This window comes from Giardia intestinalis, chromosome 4 (assembly GCF_000002435.2).
Source record: "Giardia intestinalis strain WB C6 chromosome 4, whole genome shotgun sequence".
Taxonomy (NCBI): Eukaryota; Fornicata; order Diplomonadida; family Hexamitidae; genus Giardia; species Giardia duodenalis.
In genome coordinates, this window is record NC_051859.1 from 976,978 (window position 1) to 997,686 (window position 20,709).

General features: G+C 47.0%; 6 protein-coding genes across 6 annotated transcripts; 2 read left to right on the top strand and 4 right to left on the bottom strand.

The window, feature by feature from the left end:
• Nucleotides 1–412: 412 nt before the first annotated feature.
• On the bottom strand, nt 413–919 carry GL50803_0028626 (VSP; the record flags this gene model as incomplete). The annotated part of the gene is made up of 1 exon (XM_001709675.1): nt 413–919. One exon carries the CDS (start codon nt 917–919, stop codon nt 413–415), a length of 507 nt encoding a protein of 168 aa, XP_001709727.1.
• A 412-nt stretch (nt 920–1,331) lies between these two features.
• On the bottom strand, nt 1,332–6,680 carry GL50803_0090131 (Leucine-rich repeat protein; the record flags this gene model as incomplete). The annotated part of the gene is made up of 1 exon (XM_038046397.1): nt 1,332–6,680. One exon carries the CDS (start codon nt 6,678–6,680, stop codon nt 1,332–1,334), a length of 5,349 nt encoding a protein of 1,782 aa, XP_037901969.1.
• Nucleotides 6,681–6,834: 154 nt separating this feature from the next.
• GL50803_0015989 (uncharacterized protein) lies at nt 6,835–7,719 on the top strand (the record flags this gene model as incomplete). The annotated part of the gene is made up of 1 exon (XM_038045844.1): nt 6,835–7,719. One exon carries the CDS (start codon nt 6,835–6,837, stop codon nt 7,717–7,719), a length of 885 nt encoding a protein of 294 aa, XP_037901970.1.
• Nucleotides 7,720–7,724: 5 nt separating this feature from the next.
• On the bottom strand, nt 7,725–9,836 carry GL50803_0023597 (uncharacterized protein; the record flags this gene model as incomplete). Its single annotated transcript, XM_038045977.1, has 1 exon — nt 7,725–9,836. One exon carries the CDS (start codon nt 9,834–9,836, stop codon nt 7,725–7,727), a length of 2,112 nt encoding a protein of 703 aa, XP_037901971.1.
• A 187-nt stretch (nt 9,837–10,023) lies between these two features.
• GL50803_0015991 (uncharacterized protein) lies at nt 10,024–13,074 on the top strand (the record flags this gene model as incomplete). The annotated part of the gene is made up of 1 exon (XM_038045845.1): nt 10,024–13,074. The coding sequence occupies one exon, from the start codon at nt 10,024–10,026 to the stop codon at nt 13,072–13,074; it is 3,051 nt and encodes a 1,016-aa protein (XP_037901972.1).
• Nucleotides 13,075–13,086: 12 nt separating this feature from the next.
• GL50803_0090122 (uncharacterized protein) lies at nt 13,087–20,703 on the bottom strand (the record flags this gene model as incomplete). The annotated part of the gene is made up of 1 exon (XM_001709678.2): nt 13,087–20,703. The coding sequence occupies one exon, from the start codon at nt 20,701–20,703 to the stop codon at nt 13,087–13,089; it is 7,617 nt and encodes a 2,538-aa protein (XP_001709730.2).
• Between the last annotated feature and the right edge of the window lie 6 nt (nt 20,704–20,709).

A 20,709-nucleotide genomic window follows, 5' to 3' on the forward strand; every position in this document is an offset into this window, starting at 1 on the left:
AAATAACGATGCTCCTTATAGCGAGCCAGAGACCTAATAGCTGCTGTCGTCGAGACAAATGAAAGCATTGTTAAAAAGATAGTAACAACCCATATCTACCATCCACCATGAAGAAAGACCATGAAGCGAGGCACTACTCACAGACTACATGTGCTGGTGAGTAAGCTGACTCCTAGACTGAACGACGCGCACGCACAGTCTGAGCACACGCCCACAGAGCGACCGAAGAAGGCACCAGAGTCTGGATGTATCACTGAAAAGGACTCTCTCGTTATGCTATCCATGACCAACAGTCGTCTCCGGACTGACCAGGAAGGAGCGGGTCCACCCGCACGATCTCTGGACCACGCTCAGATAGCCCCAGCAGCATAGTACAATAAGCAATATACGGTGACGCGTTTACTACCTAAGTCTACGCCTTTCCACGGCAGAGGAACCACCAGCAAAGGAATCCGACAAGACCACCTACAACAACAATCACAGCCACAGCAATCCCCGCGATGGCGCCGGTGGAGAGCTCGCTCTTGTTGACGCTAGAAGACACGCACTCGCTACCATTACTTGGAACAAATCCGTCGTTACACTCTGTGCACGTACCGTCGGGACATGACTTGCAGTTAGGGAGATTGCAATCAGGGGTGGGGACTCCGTCGCACGTGTTAGTCTCAGGATTTGGGGTTCCCTGAGGGCACGCGGCGTAGCATCCTCCGCTGTAGAGGTAGTGCCCCTCCCCACACAACTGGCACGCCCCGTTGATCGGGACGTTGTTTGGCTCGCATTTTGTGCAAACCTCTGTAGGAGAACCATTCATATTGACATCTAGACAGTTATCTCCAGATGCACAATTTTGAGAGTTGGTGCACGATTTTGGATCGGCAAGCGCCAAGTAAGCGAATGCTAAACCTACCAAGTACAACATTGCCCGTCGAATCACGCTCACACTAAGGGGCGATCAGATAGTAGTGGAAGCCGCCTCCACCGGGCCGCACGCATCCTTCAGCGTATCGCTGTGAGCACGCCGCAGTGTAGAACAAGAAGGCACTGGTGCTTTTCTGCGGTACCCAAGGACTGACAGCTGACTGGTGCCCTACTCAAGAGCATCCTATCGAGGCCATCTGTTGCAGGCGGGCGTGGCTTGTGTACCGTTAAAGCCGCCATAAAGCCGCACCTCACAGATTTCAGAAAGTATGCCTCACACTCCCTGTCTTCTGTGGTGTAGATGCCATTGGTATTTTCACACACTCCTCCCACGCGGCCACCGGCGCACAGGTTTTTACGTCAAAGCGAGTAAAGGATTTGTTTCCAAGGCAAGAGTAATTCAATTAGTTCCCCTAATTATCAAGGATTTTCCTGCAGCTAGCACAATCTGAGCGTAAGACGGAGTCTAGCTTTCTCATACGTGCAATCAAGTCTCCAGCTAAGTGCTTTCCAACAGTGCCACATTTTGCAATTGCTTTAGAATTATGCACCTTTGCTCGTAGGTTCATCTGTTCTGCGTGCTTATAGGTGCGACGAACCTCTGCCTCTTCCCTAAGTTTGGAAGAATAAGCACTCACCTCCTTAGCTAGCGCAATTTTATGCTGAGCACAATGCTCTTTTGCAGCTGAAGTATCCTTCTCCAAAATGGTTCTGCGTAATTGTGTTTGAATGGCAAGTTCTTCCGCCTCTGTGAACTGGGTATGAAGACGCCCGAATTGGTTGTTGGACGACGAACAGTGATCTGTGCATGCAAGATTGTCGTCTTCGGTATCAGAAAAACTATAGTCGTTGCGAAGTTCAGTAAGTCGGTCTTCTTCCAGGCTAAAACGCTCCACCTCTCTGTTCAACGCTGTCAATTCCTTCAAAGTTCCTCCTAGAACCACTGAAGAATTGCTCGACGTAGACTCAATATCACGATGTACAGACGATGCAGTAGATTTTCTAGAGGATCTATGGTCATTGTATCCACCTTTCACCGTATGCTGAGCCACAAATCGGTGCAGCTCCATAGGAAGCATGATCTTGTTTCTGTAATAATCCTGCAGACGTAGCCTATCATGGACAGGCATAGGAATAGGTTGCTTGGTTGTTAAATCCTTCAACTCATTGAGCAAAAGTGTTGCTTTCTGGATGTTTTCCGCGGGACGCGGATCAATGAGCGTAGCTTCCCGGATCCCAGCAACAACTATTCTGTTGGTCCGCGTGTTCATAGTCTGTCCAAGCTCCCTAGAGGCTTTGTAAAAGGCCTCTATTAAGCGGGTCTCGTTAGAGGCTGGATTTGCTCCTGTCTTTGCATAGGCATCCAAAGCATCCAAGGAGTATGTTTTCGAGTCTATATCTGTACGCACATCTATTGGATGTATGTTAGACTTGAGGACAAGCGGTAATACACCAGCCCGCTGCCCCTCTCGAACAATTTCTACGGTATTATAGGAAAACCTGGGCTTAGTCTTAATTTGCGCTGGCTGAAGGTATGTCATGCTGGAGTCGGTGTTTCTGGGCGTTAATTTGCGTGGAGTTGGGGGTAGGGCAGACGTCGACAGAGTGTGGGCAGGCTGCCTGCAGAAACTTCCCAGTTGTAGGACGCTAAGTGGCTTTTTGGGGGGCTCCACGATGGACTTAATCATCTGTACAGCGTACTTTTCACGAAAAGCGTTTCGAACCGGAGCATCTACATAATCTTGTAGCTTTACCAGTGCATGCACGTTTCTAATTATATTTAATTGCTTTCTGACAAGATGGCCACGCATAACTCGTTGAATCGATAGTGTAGCCAGTGTCATGATTACAGAATTGGGTGTCAATATAATTCCGGGGCTGCCAAGGAAGGTTCTACACATAGAAGATAGAGATACTGTACTATAGTTGTATCTGAATGGATCGCAGAACCATATCTCCAAAAGTGCGGCCTTAAATGCAAGGTCTGGTATGCTGCAACCAGGTCTATGTGTGACACAATATAATCCGCCAGTAACGTACTGAAAATCATCAAATAGAGTCGTAGAAAATAGCTCCTTAGATGGAAGCGAGAATACAAGGCCTTCTTTGATTATGCGAAGATTGCTGAGTATAGTCGCCTTCATGTTGTAGCGTATATATGGCGTTACATCTTCTAGCATTGCCTCATCATGCTCTTTATGCGGGAAGTAAGAGAGTCTGCTGTCACTACAGAAAGTGCGAAACGGATCACAGTCTAATATCATTTCAAACCGATTTTCAGTGTCGTCACCGTTAATCCCTACTGCGAGAGAGGAAATCGACCGCAAGCCGCAAATTATTTGTGCAGAAATCGATTGAGAGGCTTTCTTTGATTCTCCAGCTACCATAGGGAGGGCAAAGAAGTTGAAGTCCGATTGGTTATAAAGTTGCTCCCTGTCACCAGTTCCTTGCATACCTTGAACAACTCCTTTCTGACTATCCTGAGGAAAGGACCGTAGGTAGTGACAATAAAGACTATTGGCAGAAAGGACAGAATTGATGTAACACCTACTCGAATAGACTTCAACGGCCCCCCACTGCTTTAAAAACGGATGGCCGAAAATGCGATTATAATTCAGGTTCTGCAGTACATTCATGTTTAATTGGGTTGATCGTCTTTCTAGCTTACTTTTTGGTCTGCGGTTGAGAGTCTCGAGGTCCTTCGTGAAGAGGTGTGAAGAGGCCGCGTCAAGCTGGTATTCAAAGCCTATAGCGGTAACGATATCAGAGCCGTAGTAACCTCTGAAGACCCAGTCAGTGCTAAGAGACCAGTCGCAGGCTTCAGCTAACGCCTTGGCACGCTTTTGCTTTTGAGCTGCTAGTTCTTCCTTACTATTTGTTTTCGGCCTGCTAGACGAATCACTATAGTGTGAAGTGTCCAGTTGTTGGATGTGTTGCTTAAATTTTTCTGATAGAGGCGGTAAAAGAGTGATATAAGAATGTTCTCCCAAATAGGAAGTCACGTGAGGAAGCTTGCGTGTAGATTGCGGGTTCAATAAGCAGTTGTCAAATAGATGACCAGCGACTGTCTGGGAAATCAAAAAGAAACCATTTTTAACAATATCTACAAAGACAGTTCGGGCCTTTAGCGTTACTAAAAGTCTCATCCTGGCCAAGATACGCCGGAAGTTCCGCTGAATGATCTGAGCCGCTCTTGATACTCGAATAGCTAGGCGGATAATTGGATAGGAATGCATACAAAGTGGTGTGCCAGAGTACATACCCTGCTCTGAATCTACGCTTTTCGGTGGAATTGTGTGTTGAGGTAGGATAGATACTGAGTCACTTTGATACAGTGTAGTCTTTGAGACGGTAGTCTTGTCATCTGGCAAATAACAATCCGAGGACTTCCCGTAGTCAGAGTCCCTGGTATTCTGCAAATTAACTAGTGGCTCAGATAAGACAGAAGTATTAACGGTACTAGAAGAAGATCTAAGCCCGTCATCATGCTCGTTGAGTCGTGCTTTCCAATCGTCGACGGATGGAGCAGATGTAAATACCGATAAACGAGAGGTAGATCGGGGGATCACATTGGTTGACTGCCGTGGATTTAATGCAGCAATTAAGTTAGCACTAGCGTTGGCAAGAGCTGAGTCACGTCTAGATTGGTCTGTCAGCGTGTTCCTATGTTCAGGACTCACACTGTACTCTTCGACATGGTAGCCGAACAACTCTAGCGGCGTAAGTATCATGTTACTGCGCCACATTCTAAAGAGGGATTGAATACTGCAGGCGGCACTTGTCTGTACCAATGTGTGCTCTGTTAGCAGCAGTATGACTGATCGCTTTTCTTTCGCACGCTTTCTGTATGAAGGAATGCTGATACTGTTAGAGAAACAGCCTGCGGTGACAAGAGAAATCAACTCCTGGTAAAGGCTATGAGATAAGTGCTTTGTCGCTATTGTTTTCCCAACGGTAATAGACCTTTCAACATCACTGATCATGTCCTCTGGATAAAAGCTTGCAAAAGAGATGAGTTGAAATTCCGACAAGAGATATCTAAAGAGACTAGAGATACAATACAGGTTAAAGTCGAGTTGTAAGATGAATGGCATATCTGTGCCATCGGCAGCATCCCAATGGGCTTTCTGGGTGCTCTCCGGGAGGCTGACCGACTCCAAGCTCCTCATAACACGCTGATAGAGGCTGTTGTGTAAATCCTTTGTCGCAAAGCTAGTTGCACGGGCCAAGGCCTTGCTGTGAAGAATGTCTTTTGGTGCTTCATATGGACTACTAGCAATGATTGAGTATGCAGCTGCAAATGTTTTAAAGTTACGTTTCTTGATGCACATATCAAAGACTTCTCCAGCTCTCATGGAAGTCGAAGGCACTGCCTTGAGAAGCTGATAATCTGTAGGCGTAGCAGAAAATGCACCTGCCTTGTGATGAGTATAAAGAGAGAGCTCTTCTGGACGGGCGTCTGGGTAAGCAAAAATGCTTATTTGTAGTTCCGAAAGGATGATTTGAATAAGTTGCTCGAAAATGGCTATCAGATTAGAATATTTATCTCCTGCTCTTGCGACGTACAGTCGGAGACTCCTGAGTTCATCATTACGTCGAGACGCGTCACTTAATGAATGACATTGCGATTGCAGACTTGCCATTTGACGATAGGCGCGAGCAATCAGCGTAGCGGCACGCTCACGGTGAGATTCTTCCCTGTCCTTCTGCTCCATATTCCATCTGTCTGCCATGCATCTATACGTTCGTTGTATGGTTAGCGTAGCACGTTTGACAGCCAAAACACGCAACTTTATTTCCGATGAATAGTGTGCATAGACCTTGAACATGCGATAAAAGGCCTGAATTGTTGTGGCTGCATGGGATCTGTGGCACATTATCGTCTTGCATCTGGCTCGTACAACAAACCCTTTACAGATGCGTTGCAGAGTCACAATCGGACACATACGTTGGTACACAGAAGCAATAGCTCGCAAGTCATCACGAAAGACCTCAACATTATAGGCATCAAATGCAAATGGGTCGACAAGGTCCTTGATAGGCTTTTCCGAATCATAGATGATCCCACAGTAACGGGCGTAGCAATCCTTTAGGTGCCCCAGAGATGAAGCATCAAGAGATGACAGAGACGGACAAGATTCCATGTATTTGATGTTGAGAGAAAGCCCCTGCAATAAGCTATCGCTCAGATTTAGATACGAAATCCGCTCGGCGAGTGAAATCACGGAGCCATTTAGAAACTGGAGTGACGGGAGAAGATTTACGATGTAGTGACGAAAATGTGGGTTTTCAAGCGCTGGGTTGTTGGTGCATGTTAAAATAACCAAGTTTGAAAGTGGGGAAAGGGCCTCAAATGCAGCTAGAGAAAGGTTGTTATGGTCCAGATGGAGGGAGCGTAGCTGTGAAGCAAGGCTCCAATAATGATAATTTCCCAGGTTGTCGAGTTTGTTGAACCGAAGGTCTAGCCGAAGGATTGATGGCGTTAAAGCAATTTTCCAGATGTCGTAGAGCTCGTTGTGCGGAAGATAGAGAAAGGCCAGTGAAGTGCAGTTGCCTACGTAGGTATGCGCGTGCTTAAGGCCCAAGGCTGTGAGATTGAGGGAGACAATGCGGGATAGGTATGCTCTTCTGGTCTGAAGCTCTTGTTGCTCGAATGGTGTCAGCCTTCTAATGATTGCCAGCGCTGTTTCAGTAGAACAGCCTCCTGTAACATACAGTGACGAGTGTTGAATAAGATCTTGAAGAGTCACATCATCGCGCATGAACAGGAGGTTTTTGGTTTTTATTAGCGGAGGAAAACATCCCAGCTCGGTCTGTTCCCTTCAATAGTTAGTCCAGGAAGGCTGGACTTATAAAGGTGCTTCGATTTAACCTGTTTACAAACCATGAACTCTTGAAATTTGGTCTGAGTTAAAAATGTATTCTCACACTGGCTGCTCCATCTGCCTAGAACATCCGGACTTTAGATGCTCTGGAAAATGCCAAAGATGCTTCTGTAAAAGTTGCTTCACATCTCCTGAGGTCCATAGTTTTCTTCAACATGATTTGACTTCCGTTCAAAGCCCTGCGGAAGGCACCACACCGGCAACATTTCTCTGTCTCTATTGTTCAAGAGGACAAAGGATCTGCTGCTACTGCTTCCGCCCAACGTCTCAAAAAGACTTTGTCTGCAAACATAATGGTTGTAGCACTTCTGCACACTATATATGTCTAATGAACTTTTGCAAGCGAAATGCTATATCGGATCAGTGCCCCCTCCACACATGCGCTATTTGCAGCACAGGATCGCAGGGTGCATTTTCTAAAAGTCGTGGACGCCGGCCAAGTGAGAGCTTTATGCTTACATGTGCACGCTGCCTCAAAACTGCTCATCTCAAGTGCAACAACTCACATCCTATCTTTCAACTGATCTATTTTTCGAACAGCTCCACGGACCATGGGCCTATGTACTCTGTGCTCTGCCGCCAATGTCGGATGCAAGTCAACTCGTCCTTCAGCGCACTGGCTGATTCATGCAGCTTTATGCAGAAGTACAAGAGCTTTCGCTTAAGCGAGCTCACAGCGTTTCACGGGAAGAATAACCAAAGTGCACCATCTCCTTTATCGCACGATAAGATTAGCGCTATCGTAAGCGCCTGCGAGCCCTATTCCATGGACTTGTTTCTGGACAAGTACATGGCCCTGCTGGGCGTGCCACCGATTCCCATTTCCGTTACCTTCAGTAGTACTGATCCTCAAGTAATTCGCTGCACCGATAAGTGGGAGAACCGTGTAGCAGTCATAAATGATAAGGCTAACTGACTAAGCTAGCTAAGAATGGAGTCCGTGTTGCTTATTGTAGAGACATGTTTAGTACCGTCGGAGAATACCGTAGGAGTCGTTTCATCCTTCTCAAGGAATACTTCACTAAACTTCACAAACCCCGGTGAACTGCTCAGTGCATCCAGAAGCTCATTGTATACTATTTTCCCGTCCTCTCCGCTAGTAGAGAGTTCCTGAGCCAGCCTTAATGCCGCACTCAGAGAAGTTGGATATATACCGTGTTTCCATACCAATTCGGGCATTTCGTGCATGTCACAGGGGAGATTGCTCAGTTTTCCGTTTTCTAAATACTGCATTTTATACTTCAGGTCCATTTGGTCAGAAATTCCAAAGCATAGTCGGAGAAGGTACCGCGCCAATTGCACTAAATGTGACAGACTGCTGCTCCTCTTATTGAGCTCTGAGTACACTCCATAACTGGCTGTCTCGAAGCGCAGCATAATGGAGGGCTCTGTAGCCACTGCTATTGTCACCTCTGGCATCTCTCGGCCATACTGCAGCGTTGACTGAAGAATCTGCAATGCGCAGAAATGTACCACGGTGCTTGCAGGAAACTTGCTAATGCAGGAAATAGAGATGACATGCAGCTTCAATGCGACAACCTTTTTCACTATGGAAAGGACCCCAACATGGACAGGAATACCTCCACAGTAAATGATATCCCTGAGTGGCACCTTGATGTTTCCGCTACTGACATGGTGACCGGATTCGGGGAGACGTGAAAAGTTATCGACGGAGTACGAATACGGCGAGGTTATTTGCACATTATTAGACGTATAGTATTTGGGTGGCTCGTCGGGAACAAGAGAGTTCCGCACGTCTGCAGAAATAGAGAGAATACGTGCAGCCAGCCTAAAGAGAAGGACAGCTCCTAGTGGGATTTCGCGACCATTGTTCTTTTGAAGTAGCTCTAGCTGTGCGTCCCAATTATTAAAAGCGCTAAGAATACAAAAGTAGATCTTGTAGATGCCCTGTTCGTAGTCATCTATGGTAGGCAGACCCAAGGGTGTGAGAGTAACACCGGGGTTGGCTGTGTCCAGCATGTAGTCAGAATCAGGGATTGTCGAAATTAGTACATTACGATCCAACTCAACCCCCAGCAAAGAGTTAAATTGCGAGTGTCGCTCATTAAGAGTAGCGGCCGGCACTGAAGCCAAAGCATCAGGGCTAGTAGCTCTATAACACTGCAGCATTTTAACAGACATGTAGCTCATGGCGCAAAGAACAATTTCGCTGAGTGGTTGAATCTGCCAATGGGTTGTATCGTCAATGAATCGATGACGTATTATATGTGTCGCAATCCTGGGAACGTGAGCCAAGACAGGTTGCGAAACGCCCGGTATCTCTCTGACAAGCACCTTGCATAGAATGTCGCTAGCTGATAGTAGATAGTCCTGAGGTGAGTCCGGGTGTAGGATGTACTCCACCAGTAGATCGAAGATATTGCTGCATGTCGCTAGATCCCGAATAGCATCGATGGCGGACTGACAGCGCGTAGTACTATCATAAAAAAGATAACGAAATGCGTCTGCCATCGACGCATCGTAAAGGAATTGCAACCATGTGTGTAGATACTTTGAATTGGTCTTTAGAAATGATAGTACGGCACAGAATCGCCTCCCAGTCCACATAATAGACTTTATAACCTTGGAGAAGGCCTCGCAAACATGAGCGCTGCGAGATATGAGATGCTTTGGGAGTATAGTTGGAGAGTAGAGTAGGGTATTAGGTCTCCGCAATTCAGCTCGAATCTGATCCGAAAACGATTGCAATGCATGAAATGGTAGGTCCAGGATGGAGGGGTCGTCCACGATGGGCGCCATGACCTCATTAATGTTTTCACAAGATCGAATCAGCTGCAATGCTTGCTCAGCTGTTTCCGTACTACTAGCAAAAAAAATAAAGTCAAGGAGGCGGTGAAGAGTCTTTTTCTGTTTCAGATATTGAATTAGTTCCTCAGTCCTGCATCGAACCTCAAAAAACAAGTCTGTATGAGCCAATAGTCCCTCTATGTCATCCGAGGCCACCATTGCTTCTATCGTTTCCGTGTGCGGAGCCTCGTCAGGGGGGTGCGAGGTTAGCAACGCTTTTTGCATAAGCTGTCAGAAATTCTCGAAAGCGATCTTTTTAAATTTTTTTCACGAAAGAGAATAACTTAAAAAGACAGCTCCCAACCAACCTCGTCGGCCAGTTCCTCTGCTGTTCACCTGACTTGCTGCCTGCCATCTGCCTGTGCCTACAGAGTCATATAGAATCACATAAAGCAATTTTTGAATCAACAAAATGATATTCAGAATTTTCGTCGAACACTCCGATTATGGTGCTCAGAGTGCTATTGCAGCGACCTTTACTGCACTGGGTATACCAGTCTATGCGACACTGGTGAACTACAAATCAAGTGTCCCCAAAGGCGTTGCTATCGTGCCACCCTATCGCACGCATCCAACGCACTTCAAATTTTATCTATCAGCATGTAACGTAGTCGTGCTTTCTGATAAAGACCCTACTGAGGGACAGATTATCTTAGACCTTCTGGAAGAGCGCTTCTTCGTGGGCCATGTCTTTCTCGTCTCGACATACCTTACTTGGGGGCACTCTCCTATCGTTCTTGCGGGTACTGGTGAAAATAACTCTACAAATAACGGTCTCAGGCACGTAAATCCAGAGCAGTATGCACGGAGAAGAGCACTACCAGAAGCGCAAGGAGTAAAGCTCTTAGAGGACAGGCTCGCCAACATGCTGACTAAGCAGTATACTGATGACGATTCTCTCCAGCCGTGCATTAGAGGTGCCATCATATCTCACGGGCTTCTCTATGACTCGTACACTGCGGAGGGCAATGAGCTGATGGAACTTGTTGATTTTGTTGTCGAGACGGGCGTGCTACCAGCCTTTCTGCCCCAAACCTCATATACCGTTTCGATAACGTCATGCTCCAGGGTCGCTATTGAGCTTCGGAACTTCCTTCAAAATACAGTGGAACAGGGGGTCAATCTTCAGCATGTCTGCCCGTTCAGGTTTGTTACTGATGAGATGGTTCCTCTGGACACCCTGCTGGATTGTGTCAATGAGGGTGTGTACGGATACAGGAAGTTAAGTCCTTCTCCTATGTCTAAGTTGGAGCTGCTCTCTAAGGGATTATCCTCGCGTCTTATATCTCTGCTTTCCCTAGCTTGTGTGCCAGAACCCAATCCAGTAGATGACTTTAGCTACTCCAATAGTCAAATGTATATGACATATAAACGTGACGAAGACTATGTTCTGGACTCTGTACAGCAGATTCTCACTGCAAGCGCTATCACAGAGACGCCACACATTGTCGAGTCTGCACGGGGCTACATTACAGCAAGCATTTTACTTCGGCGTCCACGTTACACTGTTGTTCTTTTGGGAACCCAAGCCTGTTTCTGCGTCGACGATAAGGCCAAGCTTTTAGCCTCTTCTCTAAATACGCCAATTCTCGATCTATCTCTCGCATTACGAGACCTTGTACAATTGGGAGAAGCTGCCAAGAGTTCCGCATTCTGGGTTCCTCTCTTAAACAAGGATTTACTTCCGACAAAAACTGATCAATTGCTTACTTCGGCCAAGCCTGGAAAAGCTAGTGCAGAGCTTGTTTCCATTGAAGATAAGGCAGCCCTACTTGTCAAAATTGTTCACAACCTTCCTGCCAATGGTTCTACTAGCGAGCTCCTTCTTTCCACTGCCTCGGCAGCGGCCTATTCGCTGAACGTCAAGGGCTTCATTGCGGCGATATTCATGCTGCACATTCGGGCACGCGCCCTCGTTGCCAACGGTTATCTCCTCGTTCCTGGTATGATGTCTGCTGCTGATTTGGGTAGCCTCTTGGTGACACCTTTGGAGATCTTTCTCGATCAGATGAATATAGACCCTGCCCTAGCAGGGGACTCGAAGAAAGCCCCGTCCAAAGGTGAGCTTCCATTCGGAGTGGCTCTACTGATGCAAGAAGATATCAAAGCCTTGCCAGCGTATGTCCCTGCCACACACACCTTTAGTCTTCAGCGAGTGGCTGTCAATCCGCTTTTGGCCGAGGTGATCACCAATCCTGAGACTTCTCTGAAAAGGCAGGACAGCTATAACACATACAAGTTGCTAGCAGCGTCTTTAGATAAGCTTCTTATAAAATCAATTCAGCAAGGCATAGAGGTAATTGAGGATCGCGTTATTGCTTCTTGCCGCCCGTGTTTATCCGGGGAGCTTCGCTTTGCACCTATCTTTATTGACGTCTCGTCCCTTAATATATCCATTGAGGCGCTGAAAAGAGCATATCTCTTAACTGCAGGCCGCGCAAGGCTTAACCTATTAAAGCAACAGAATCACTCTGACTCGCAGTTGGTATCCACAATGAGCTATCTGAACTCTTGCTTACTTGAGCTTAACGGTTCAAATTGGCGTTCCACTGCCATGAGGCAGCTGGCTGTCTTAAGGCAAATCCACGCCGTTAGCGACGGCTATTTTGAATATTTGGGAGAACGTCCCACTCCTACCTCGATTTTGGTCAGCATGGCTCAGATGAAGAGCATCTATGGTCCTGAAGCCATTTTATCCGAGATACGTAAACACCTTGACCCTTCCACAAACACGTCCATACAAGTGCTAGTACGGACTGGCGATAATACCATACCACAGTCCAAAATCCAGCTGAACAATCTTATGCGATTTACAAACATCCATCCAGAGTTACGGGTCATAAATCTACTTCCAAATCTAGGTTCTGAGGGAAGGCTAATGACAGGGCTTTCGGCTGCAGCCTTAGCTCCTAGTGCTCCCTGCGACTCTAATTCGAATCTTTATGATGTGCTTGTATTGAGGGAATTGTCTAGGCAATCTAATACTGCGCCTGTTCTACACGCAGGAAGCAGTACTCCAGAACAGAGGCCCGAAGCTGGTGTAAGGGATGTGTTTAGCTCACTCAGCGAGTTAAGCCGTATGCTGCCTAGTGTAGAGGAGAAGGGTGACCTCAATACCTACGAAGATGTCGATATTCCGGAGGACCCCCTTCCCTCCGGATACAATAAATCTGACGTAAAAGAAACCACAGAGAGCATGCTGACGCCACGGTCAACAAGACAGGAAAGCGGGAACGAGTGCTCTGATGAGGAAGAATATCCTAACACTGCTATAGGGAACCTGAACTACTTAAGGGACACCGTCGCTCCCTATTTGCAACCAGCTTTGGCAAACTGTATGGCGAATTTTGGAGGGAAGCTACATGCTGAGCAGTTTATACAGCGCATGGTTCAGGAGATGTATACCGAATTCTATAATGCAAATCCAGACGGGTGTAGACCAGACTCGTCTATGGAGTGCTAATGTCACCAGCTTTTACTCTTCATCTGAGTTATCGTCATCCTGGTGTATTCCAGTTGGTGCGGTTCCTTGTAAGGCATGTGACCTGTCACTAGTGTTGTTATTGAGGTTACTCAGCGTATTAGCGTGGTGTACTTGGTGCTGTCTACCGCGCGTATGCAGGCCGGTTAGCGTCGATCTGGGACTCCCACTTTGGACCACGCCCTCGATAGGAATAGCGATTACCTCTTCTTCTGTTTTAAAGAAGGCGACTGTATTGAAATAGCCGGCTTGGATGGGGGTTTTTATTTTCATCACCACAGTAGCAGTCATTCCAGGGGGTATTCCACCTTTGTGTTGCGTCATGCAGATGTCCACTATGATCCTTTCTTCCCTCGGCACGTCCTTCTCTGTATGCACGAGGTCGTATCTCAGGCGAACGGGCATGTGCCCTATGTTTTTGAAGCAGACACGAGCGGTTGTAAGGTCTGCAGGGGCGAGCATACTCCCTATCCTTATCTTTGTCGGGGTAACAAGTACATGCCGTGTATATGGTATCTTGTAGGTCGTTGGAATAGTGACCTTCCTTAGGTCTTCTCGAGCCGCGAAGGTGATATTTCTACATGCTGCCGCATGCATTGTCTCTGTGGCAACGGTCTGCAATTGGTTTCTTATTGACTTGTTAGTCTCAACCTGGGTTAGTGGCCGTGTGAATAGACTGTGCTCCACAAGCTCTTCCTTGGTAGGCAAGGTAGATACCTCTTGCTCCTCTCTTCTGGAGTAGGGTGGAGGAAGAGAGCGAGGAAGCGTGATGGTCTTGAGGTGGTTTTCAACACAGCGATGAATGCTACGATTAGGAAGGTGCTCTTGTTCAGCTACTCGCTCCTTCCCTAACACGGTTGCCGCAAGGTCATGATATCTGCTGACGCACTCCTTGTATCCCTCTGGCCCACCTGTAAGATAGGCCTGTCCCTCCTCAGAATCCCAGAAGAAATCTGTTAGGCCCTTACGTAAAAAGTCCACTTTCATTTGAGAGCCGGCTATTCCATTGTTATCATCTTCGACGCTCTCTATGAGATCTTCTGTGGTTGTGTCTCCAGCTAAAGTGGAGGAGGACTTGTCCACATCCAAATATGGAATAGTCGATTGTCCGTCTTCAAGTACACCCTTGCTTTCATCTACAAAGCTAGAATGTCCAATATCCGTGCCAAACTTCTCACTCTTGCTCCTGCCAATCCCTTTGGACTCCTGCTCCTCTGAATTGTCGGATGACTCTCTCTCAGGATCCTTGGAGACTGACGTACTCTCACTTCTTGAGACAGCTTTCTGTGAATTGAAGAGGGGCTCTTCTGAGTTGCTTTTTGTACTATGACAGCTTTCTCTTGTAATCTGCTGATTGGCGATATCGTACTTACTAAAGACGATGTGTTTAGCATAACCAGGAAGAGAATAGTTGGCAACAGCCCGCTGCAATGGATTAGTGCAGGACATTAGTGGCTGAACAAAGTCTAGGTATATGCTATCAGCTACTGCTCTGTACAGATCAACTGCCAGCTCTTGCTTCTGGTCAGTTTGGAGAAGACGCAGCGAGGCGGTGATAGAGTCAACACAGCAGCCCGGACTTTCATTAACATTTATCACAAGCTGAAAGCCTAGTGAATACGGCCCTGGTAGAGGAGAGCCCAGATGTAAGACGGACTCTTTATCTATCTCCGTGTTATCTCCGGTAGGGACAAGCTGAGCAATTCCTGGAGTGAAGTGTGCTAGCGAGCGTGGAAGCTTTTCATCCTTGCGGAAGATATTCCAAATGCTGGGAAGAAATTGGTACGGGTCTCGGCCTATCGTTCGAAATTGTAATCCTGGCCGAGGATATCCTGCAAGCACACTTACCGTTGCACTAATAAGCTCTGGCTGAGTCGTTAATCGATAAGTAAACAGATCAGGATTAACAGCGTTAAGCGCCACGTTTTCGTTAAGTGGCTTATCTGCTTCTGTGGTCATGCTCATATAATAATCAGCTTTGTGGGAGAAGAAGTGCAGCCGAAGAGTATCACCAAGAGTGGCTTGGACAGAGCCATCGGGGGATATGGAGATAGTGTCCAGCCCCGACTTAGAATCGTACATGACATTCATCTTACCGCACTCATCAAAGACTGCCATGAGACCAATAGGAAGCTGGACAAATACGGTTGGTGTCTGTACAGATATGCGGGTGTCCTCTGTACAGAGCTTCTTCAGCGCCCTTACAAACCGAGATGGGTCCTCGTGAATGATTTGTTTGTCTATAGTAAATATGTTAGAAATGATATTCTCGAACCAATATTTATTGTCTAAATCTGTTAAGTCTTTGGATGTGCGAAGAATTTCGACGGCGTCCTTGTGGATTAGACTGTCAGAAAGGTGAGCAATTGTCATGATATTCTTGAAAGAGCAATAGTGAAGCATGACGCGATCTGACGTGAAGATGTAAGGAATGATGGTAGGAAGATCGATCGTTGTAAGCTCATGACTTGCAACGAAATCATCGGGGTCAACCACCCGGGCGTGGATTCCTTTTGCATAGTAGATGTTGCCCTTATTAAGAGGTTTGGTACCAGTGCATGGCATTGGTGGCTCTTTAAGCGTCTCGGCTCTAAATGGTTCATAGAATATGCTGGTTGGGCATGTGAAAATGACAAGAAACGATGTAGAGAATTGTCTAGAGAGCCTATCTGTCTGAGAAATAAACACCCCTTTGCGAGCGATGTCATCATACAAGTTAGTTTCGTCACCCAGAGAAACGTCCTGAGCATTCTGAATGGAAGCCTTCGAGCTTGGATCTTCGAGCTGGGGTGGAGATGTAGCTTGTAAGTCGGAAACACCCGCCTTAGCTGTATCTATCCCTTCCAAAGCATCTGGGATCGAAAATGTCTTCTCAGTAGGGTGAAGCATAGAGGATGCGGCTGAGTCCTGCTTGACTACTGACAAGATGCTAGCAGCATCCTCCTCGAGGTTTCCTGCCTCATCTAGGTCTACATACATTGCGTAATGACTAGCAGGAAATTCGGCATAGATACGCACCATATCTCTCCGCAACTCATATGACAGTCGTACTATGGGGAAACGGGTTGTCTTCCCCGTGTAGTGCTGCTTAAATTCGTGAAGAAGAGAGAGCCAGGGGTCGCTGTCGGCAGTAACCTCGAGCACATTGAAGTCAACGTCAAGAAAGATCTTGGTAAGCTTCAAGCGCTGCTGCCCTATGTACAAGAACATTAGAAGATCATGTCTATACTTGATGAGGACCTTACTTCCCATATAGGTGATATGAATGCCTCGTGATGCTAAGAACAAGTGCAGGTAGCTTGAGGTAGGCCGAGTGCCAAGCACAGAGGTCCCTGGAGCCGGTAGCGCACGTTCGCGCCGGGTCTTCTCCTCATCTACAAGGGTTTTTAGTTCAGTAAGCTTTCGCTTTCGACGCCTCCACTCTATTTGCTGCAAGGATTCACGCTCCCGATCTTTTTTGGTTTTGGCAGCGCCAACCGATCGCTGCATAGAGCTATCCGCTGTGCAAGGTTTTGAAGCCTCGTAAAATATCCGTTCTATGTAACGCTCAGCATACTGCAAGTCTACTTCTGGTGTCGGAGAAAACGGTGTTGAGACCTGTCCAACAACCACAGTTGAGAGGTTGACAGGACGAAGAGAAACTCGTATGCTCAAACCAGAACCGTTAACAATCTTGTGAAGAATAACGCCTGAGGCAGGTATGGATTCTACACAATGCATGGCACCGCCTCTGCTGTAATGGGCAACATATGCAGAGGTGTCTGCACTGCGCAAGTCGAACTGTGTTGCAAGAGTGTCAATACTAATATCAAAATCTGGCAAAACTGTTGTATCTAACAATAAGGGTAACGCCTTCTTCTTATCGTCATCTTCATGGAGTTGTAGTTGCTCTGGCTCTTGTATGTACGCAGCCAAGAGCCGGTTAGGAACATAAAGGACAGGGTCGGGTGCAGCTGGCTGTTCATGTACTGGTGATTCTGCCTCTGGTTCTACCTCATCTGCTTGTGGAGACCCAACTTGTTTGGTCCAGTAGTTAGATGCCAGTCCCACACTTCCGAAACACTCACTGAGCACCAAATTACTATTCAAAAAGTTGCCAGTGGAGCTTAGAAACATGTGAGTGGGGGGAGAAATTGGGCTGGTGTCAATGAATTCGGAGGCAAGGGGAAAGATGGGCCTAGTGTACTCGCTAAGAGATGGTAGTTCTTGGCGATCGTCTGCAAGGCTGAAGGAGTTTGCACAGGAGACATCGCGGAGTGATGAAGTAGCTTTAGTAGCAGGGTCTTTCTCCTTTCTTGCACCCGGCTTATCTGCTCTGACATCTCTGGATAGCACCACATTCTTAAGGCTGGAGACATGTGCTTCTGTGATGCTTTGTTCGGTTGCAGATGCTGGGTCATACAATATAGAGTTTCCCGTCTGGAAAGAAGAGGACTTATCTCCAGGAATGCGGTAGCGCCGGGTTAAAGGAATAATCGAAGGTAAAAGAGGAACATACTCAGTTAGATTTGGTTGGTTCTTGGAAGGCTCAGGCGGTTCCTCCCTTTGCACCAGGGTCTGCTTCTCTTCCTTAGACTTTCCCTGCTGCGTAGACTTTGATCGCTGCTCCACCTGCGCCTCTGTATAATACTGACTCCATATCTGAGGGTAATTATTCGATAAAAACGACTCATCAGTGAGTATGGATTGAATAAGAGGCGTGTTGATCCAGACTCCAAACATAGGGACAGTATTGAAAAGGGAAAACAGATCGTCTTTGAATTGAGCTAGAAGATGTGCTTTGCTGTGTTGCAGCGGAACTACGTCTGAAGTGACCACCAGATTGACAGACTTATTATCGACGTCAACGGAGATACTATACGTCGACATACTAGCAAGGGTGTCCAGCATCGTGGCATAGTCTAAGTCCTTGTGGGAAAACTCCATCACTACAGCTCCAAGTGAGATGTTGACAACTGCATCAGGATGGATGCCATATGATCGGTCAGCTTGAGCCGCATGATCGAAAGATGAACCCTTCACCCCTTGGATGGCAGAGGTAATTGCAGACTCCTTGACATGCATCTGGTAGTAATCGATTTGGTTTGCTTTCTCTCCGGATTCATTACTTGCTTCCTTAGAGCAAAACGTAGCTCCATTTTCTCCTGTAGAGTTACCATTCTCTTCCTTGCACGACCCATGGTCAGATGGTACTGGCTGTGATCTCCTTAGTTTATTCAAAAGAGACATAAGTGCCAAAAGGTCGTAACTGGCTGCCTTAAGACGGATATCATTGATGTGCTTTTCCCTCTCGACGGCCTCTGCTTCTACGTAATTTTCTACCCGAAAGGTAAATCCGCTCGAGACTCTAACCGTAGATTCATATGTTGTGGTTATCTTGTGCGGCATTACCCCGAAGAATGCATTCAGCAACGACGGTGCTAATTTGTTTGAGTTAATTGTGTGCTCAGCTTCGGAGTTCTGGAGCGTGTGGATAGTGAGAGAGGTGGCCCCCGTTGCTGCAGATATTATTGCAGATGATATTGAAATGAGCTCCTGCCGATTCGAAGTAGAGGTTTCGAGTAGCGCCATGAGTGGTTCTGTATAAAGAGATACCGGACGATTAATTCTAGCTGAAAAGTAAGTACCCAATTGCTTGGATGAGTGGGCATCTTTCTCGCTGAAGCTATCTGCCGAACATTGTTGGTCATTGGCATGAGGTTCATCCTTCGGGTTGCCTTCTTCAGAAGTAGCAATCTTATCTCCTAACTCTGTGCTGAGAAGCATAGTATCAATGGCACTAATATCAAAGTGATTCTCCGCTAAGCTCTGTGTACTAAGATGTTGGACAAGAGCACTGAGGTCTGAGTGCCCCGCTTCGGTCACCGCCGGAGCATCGGGTGGTTGATTGGCAGTAGCCGTGGTAGCTCCCGCGGAGCTGCTGGCCTTGCTGCCAGATCGCTGGGCATGATTGCTTTTTGGTCTTGTAGAGATTACTGCTTGCTCTTCCACGAGTGCTTCCTGTGCTCGACGCTTCTGTTCATGACCCTTTTGAATCAGATCATCTAAGGCACTAAACTGCCGGAGCATACACTCCATAATAACGGAAACTCTATTCTGATCAGTAGCGGGCATTCTAGACACATCATCGAGATATCCGGAGAGTAGAAACGAAATCAGGGCACTTTGTTTAGTCTTTCCTTGAGGCGGTCCTAATGTTTCCTCAGGCAAGTCAACAGAGAGTATGTTTGAGTAGATATGTGCTGCAGATCCTTCGTCAGCCGATGAGCTAGTATACTGTCCTTGGAGAGGCCAGGGCTTGCAAACTGCTTCGTGGGCCAGTAGATCAACACCCAGTCGTGAATGCAGATCATGAGAGAAAAACTCATTCATAAATGAACCATTATGCATTCGAGACAAGACCAAAAGCTTGTCTTCAAAGAAGTTTTCAAGTGTGGGCAAGATCACTGTGTCAGAGACCTCCTTCTGATCTTTTCCTGGCTTTTGTTGGGCTTTTGCTCCATCAGCAGGAACTGGAAATGTGTATATGCCTTCTACGGGAAGAAGGGCCTTACTTATTCTACGATAGCGTATGTGCTTCAGGCCCTGGGCATGCTTCTGACGATAGTACCCTTCACTACAGAAGTCGAGATCCGACAGGTATGAAACGTGGTTACTTGTAAGCCAGTGTTGATAGAACTTTGGTGAAAGCAGGAGCGTGTTAATTATGCGTAGAAGGTCCTTCTGGATGATGGAGCACGCTATCAACTGCTCGCTGAAACTATCCTTCACTCTCCCCAGAAAAGCTTTTTCATCCTTAGCCGGTATGGTAGAAATCTTGTCATGCTTCATATAAGCGATATAAAACTGCGTGTATTTGCCTTGATTCCTGATATGAAAGAATGGAATAGTCCTGATTCGAAGGTCAGCGTCGCAATGTTGGTAACGGTATGAAAACAGATTATAGTTTGTAGTAAAGGGAGACACGCCCTTTGTATAATTGAGTGGGATGCCTAGCTTTAGAAGAAGATCTCTAAAATTAGAGTCAGTGATCCACGTGGTGTTCATGTCTTCGTGAAGAATAAGGACTCCGCCGAAGCATACGCCAGCACGGGCACAGTCAAGAGCAAATTGTTCATGGGGCTGCACCTTTGGAGGCCCTTTTCTTTGGAGGATAACGCCTGGAGCGTCACCGTCCGGGGTGTTGTCTGTGGTCAGCTGAGAGTCAGCGATGTCTGTCTGCGAAGCATTTGCGACAGCATAGTGAGAGTAAAAGTGAAAGTTAGCAACAAGAACCACAATGTACTCCGCAACAAGTGCGGTGTCTGGGAGTGGATTGATAGTCTGCTTTCCTTGTTTCTTGGTATCAGGTGAAGACCGTTGAGACACAAGGGCACAGAAATCCCGCAGAAATAGAAGCTTATCAGTCGCAGTATTAGCGACAGGGTCGCCAAGCTGCAAGTGCCCAAGACTTGCAGGCTTCAGCTCTGGAGGAAGATCCCTTGCTAGAGTGGGATAGTTTAAAGAGTAGAGCCGCGGGACATAGCCAGACGCTATCTGTGCTGACACGGGATCCCACAGCACATTGGAGTTCTGAAGCTCCACATGGATGAGTAGAACCCGGGGATCCATTCGACA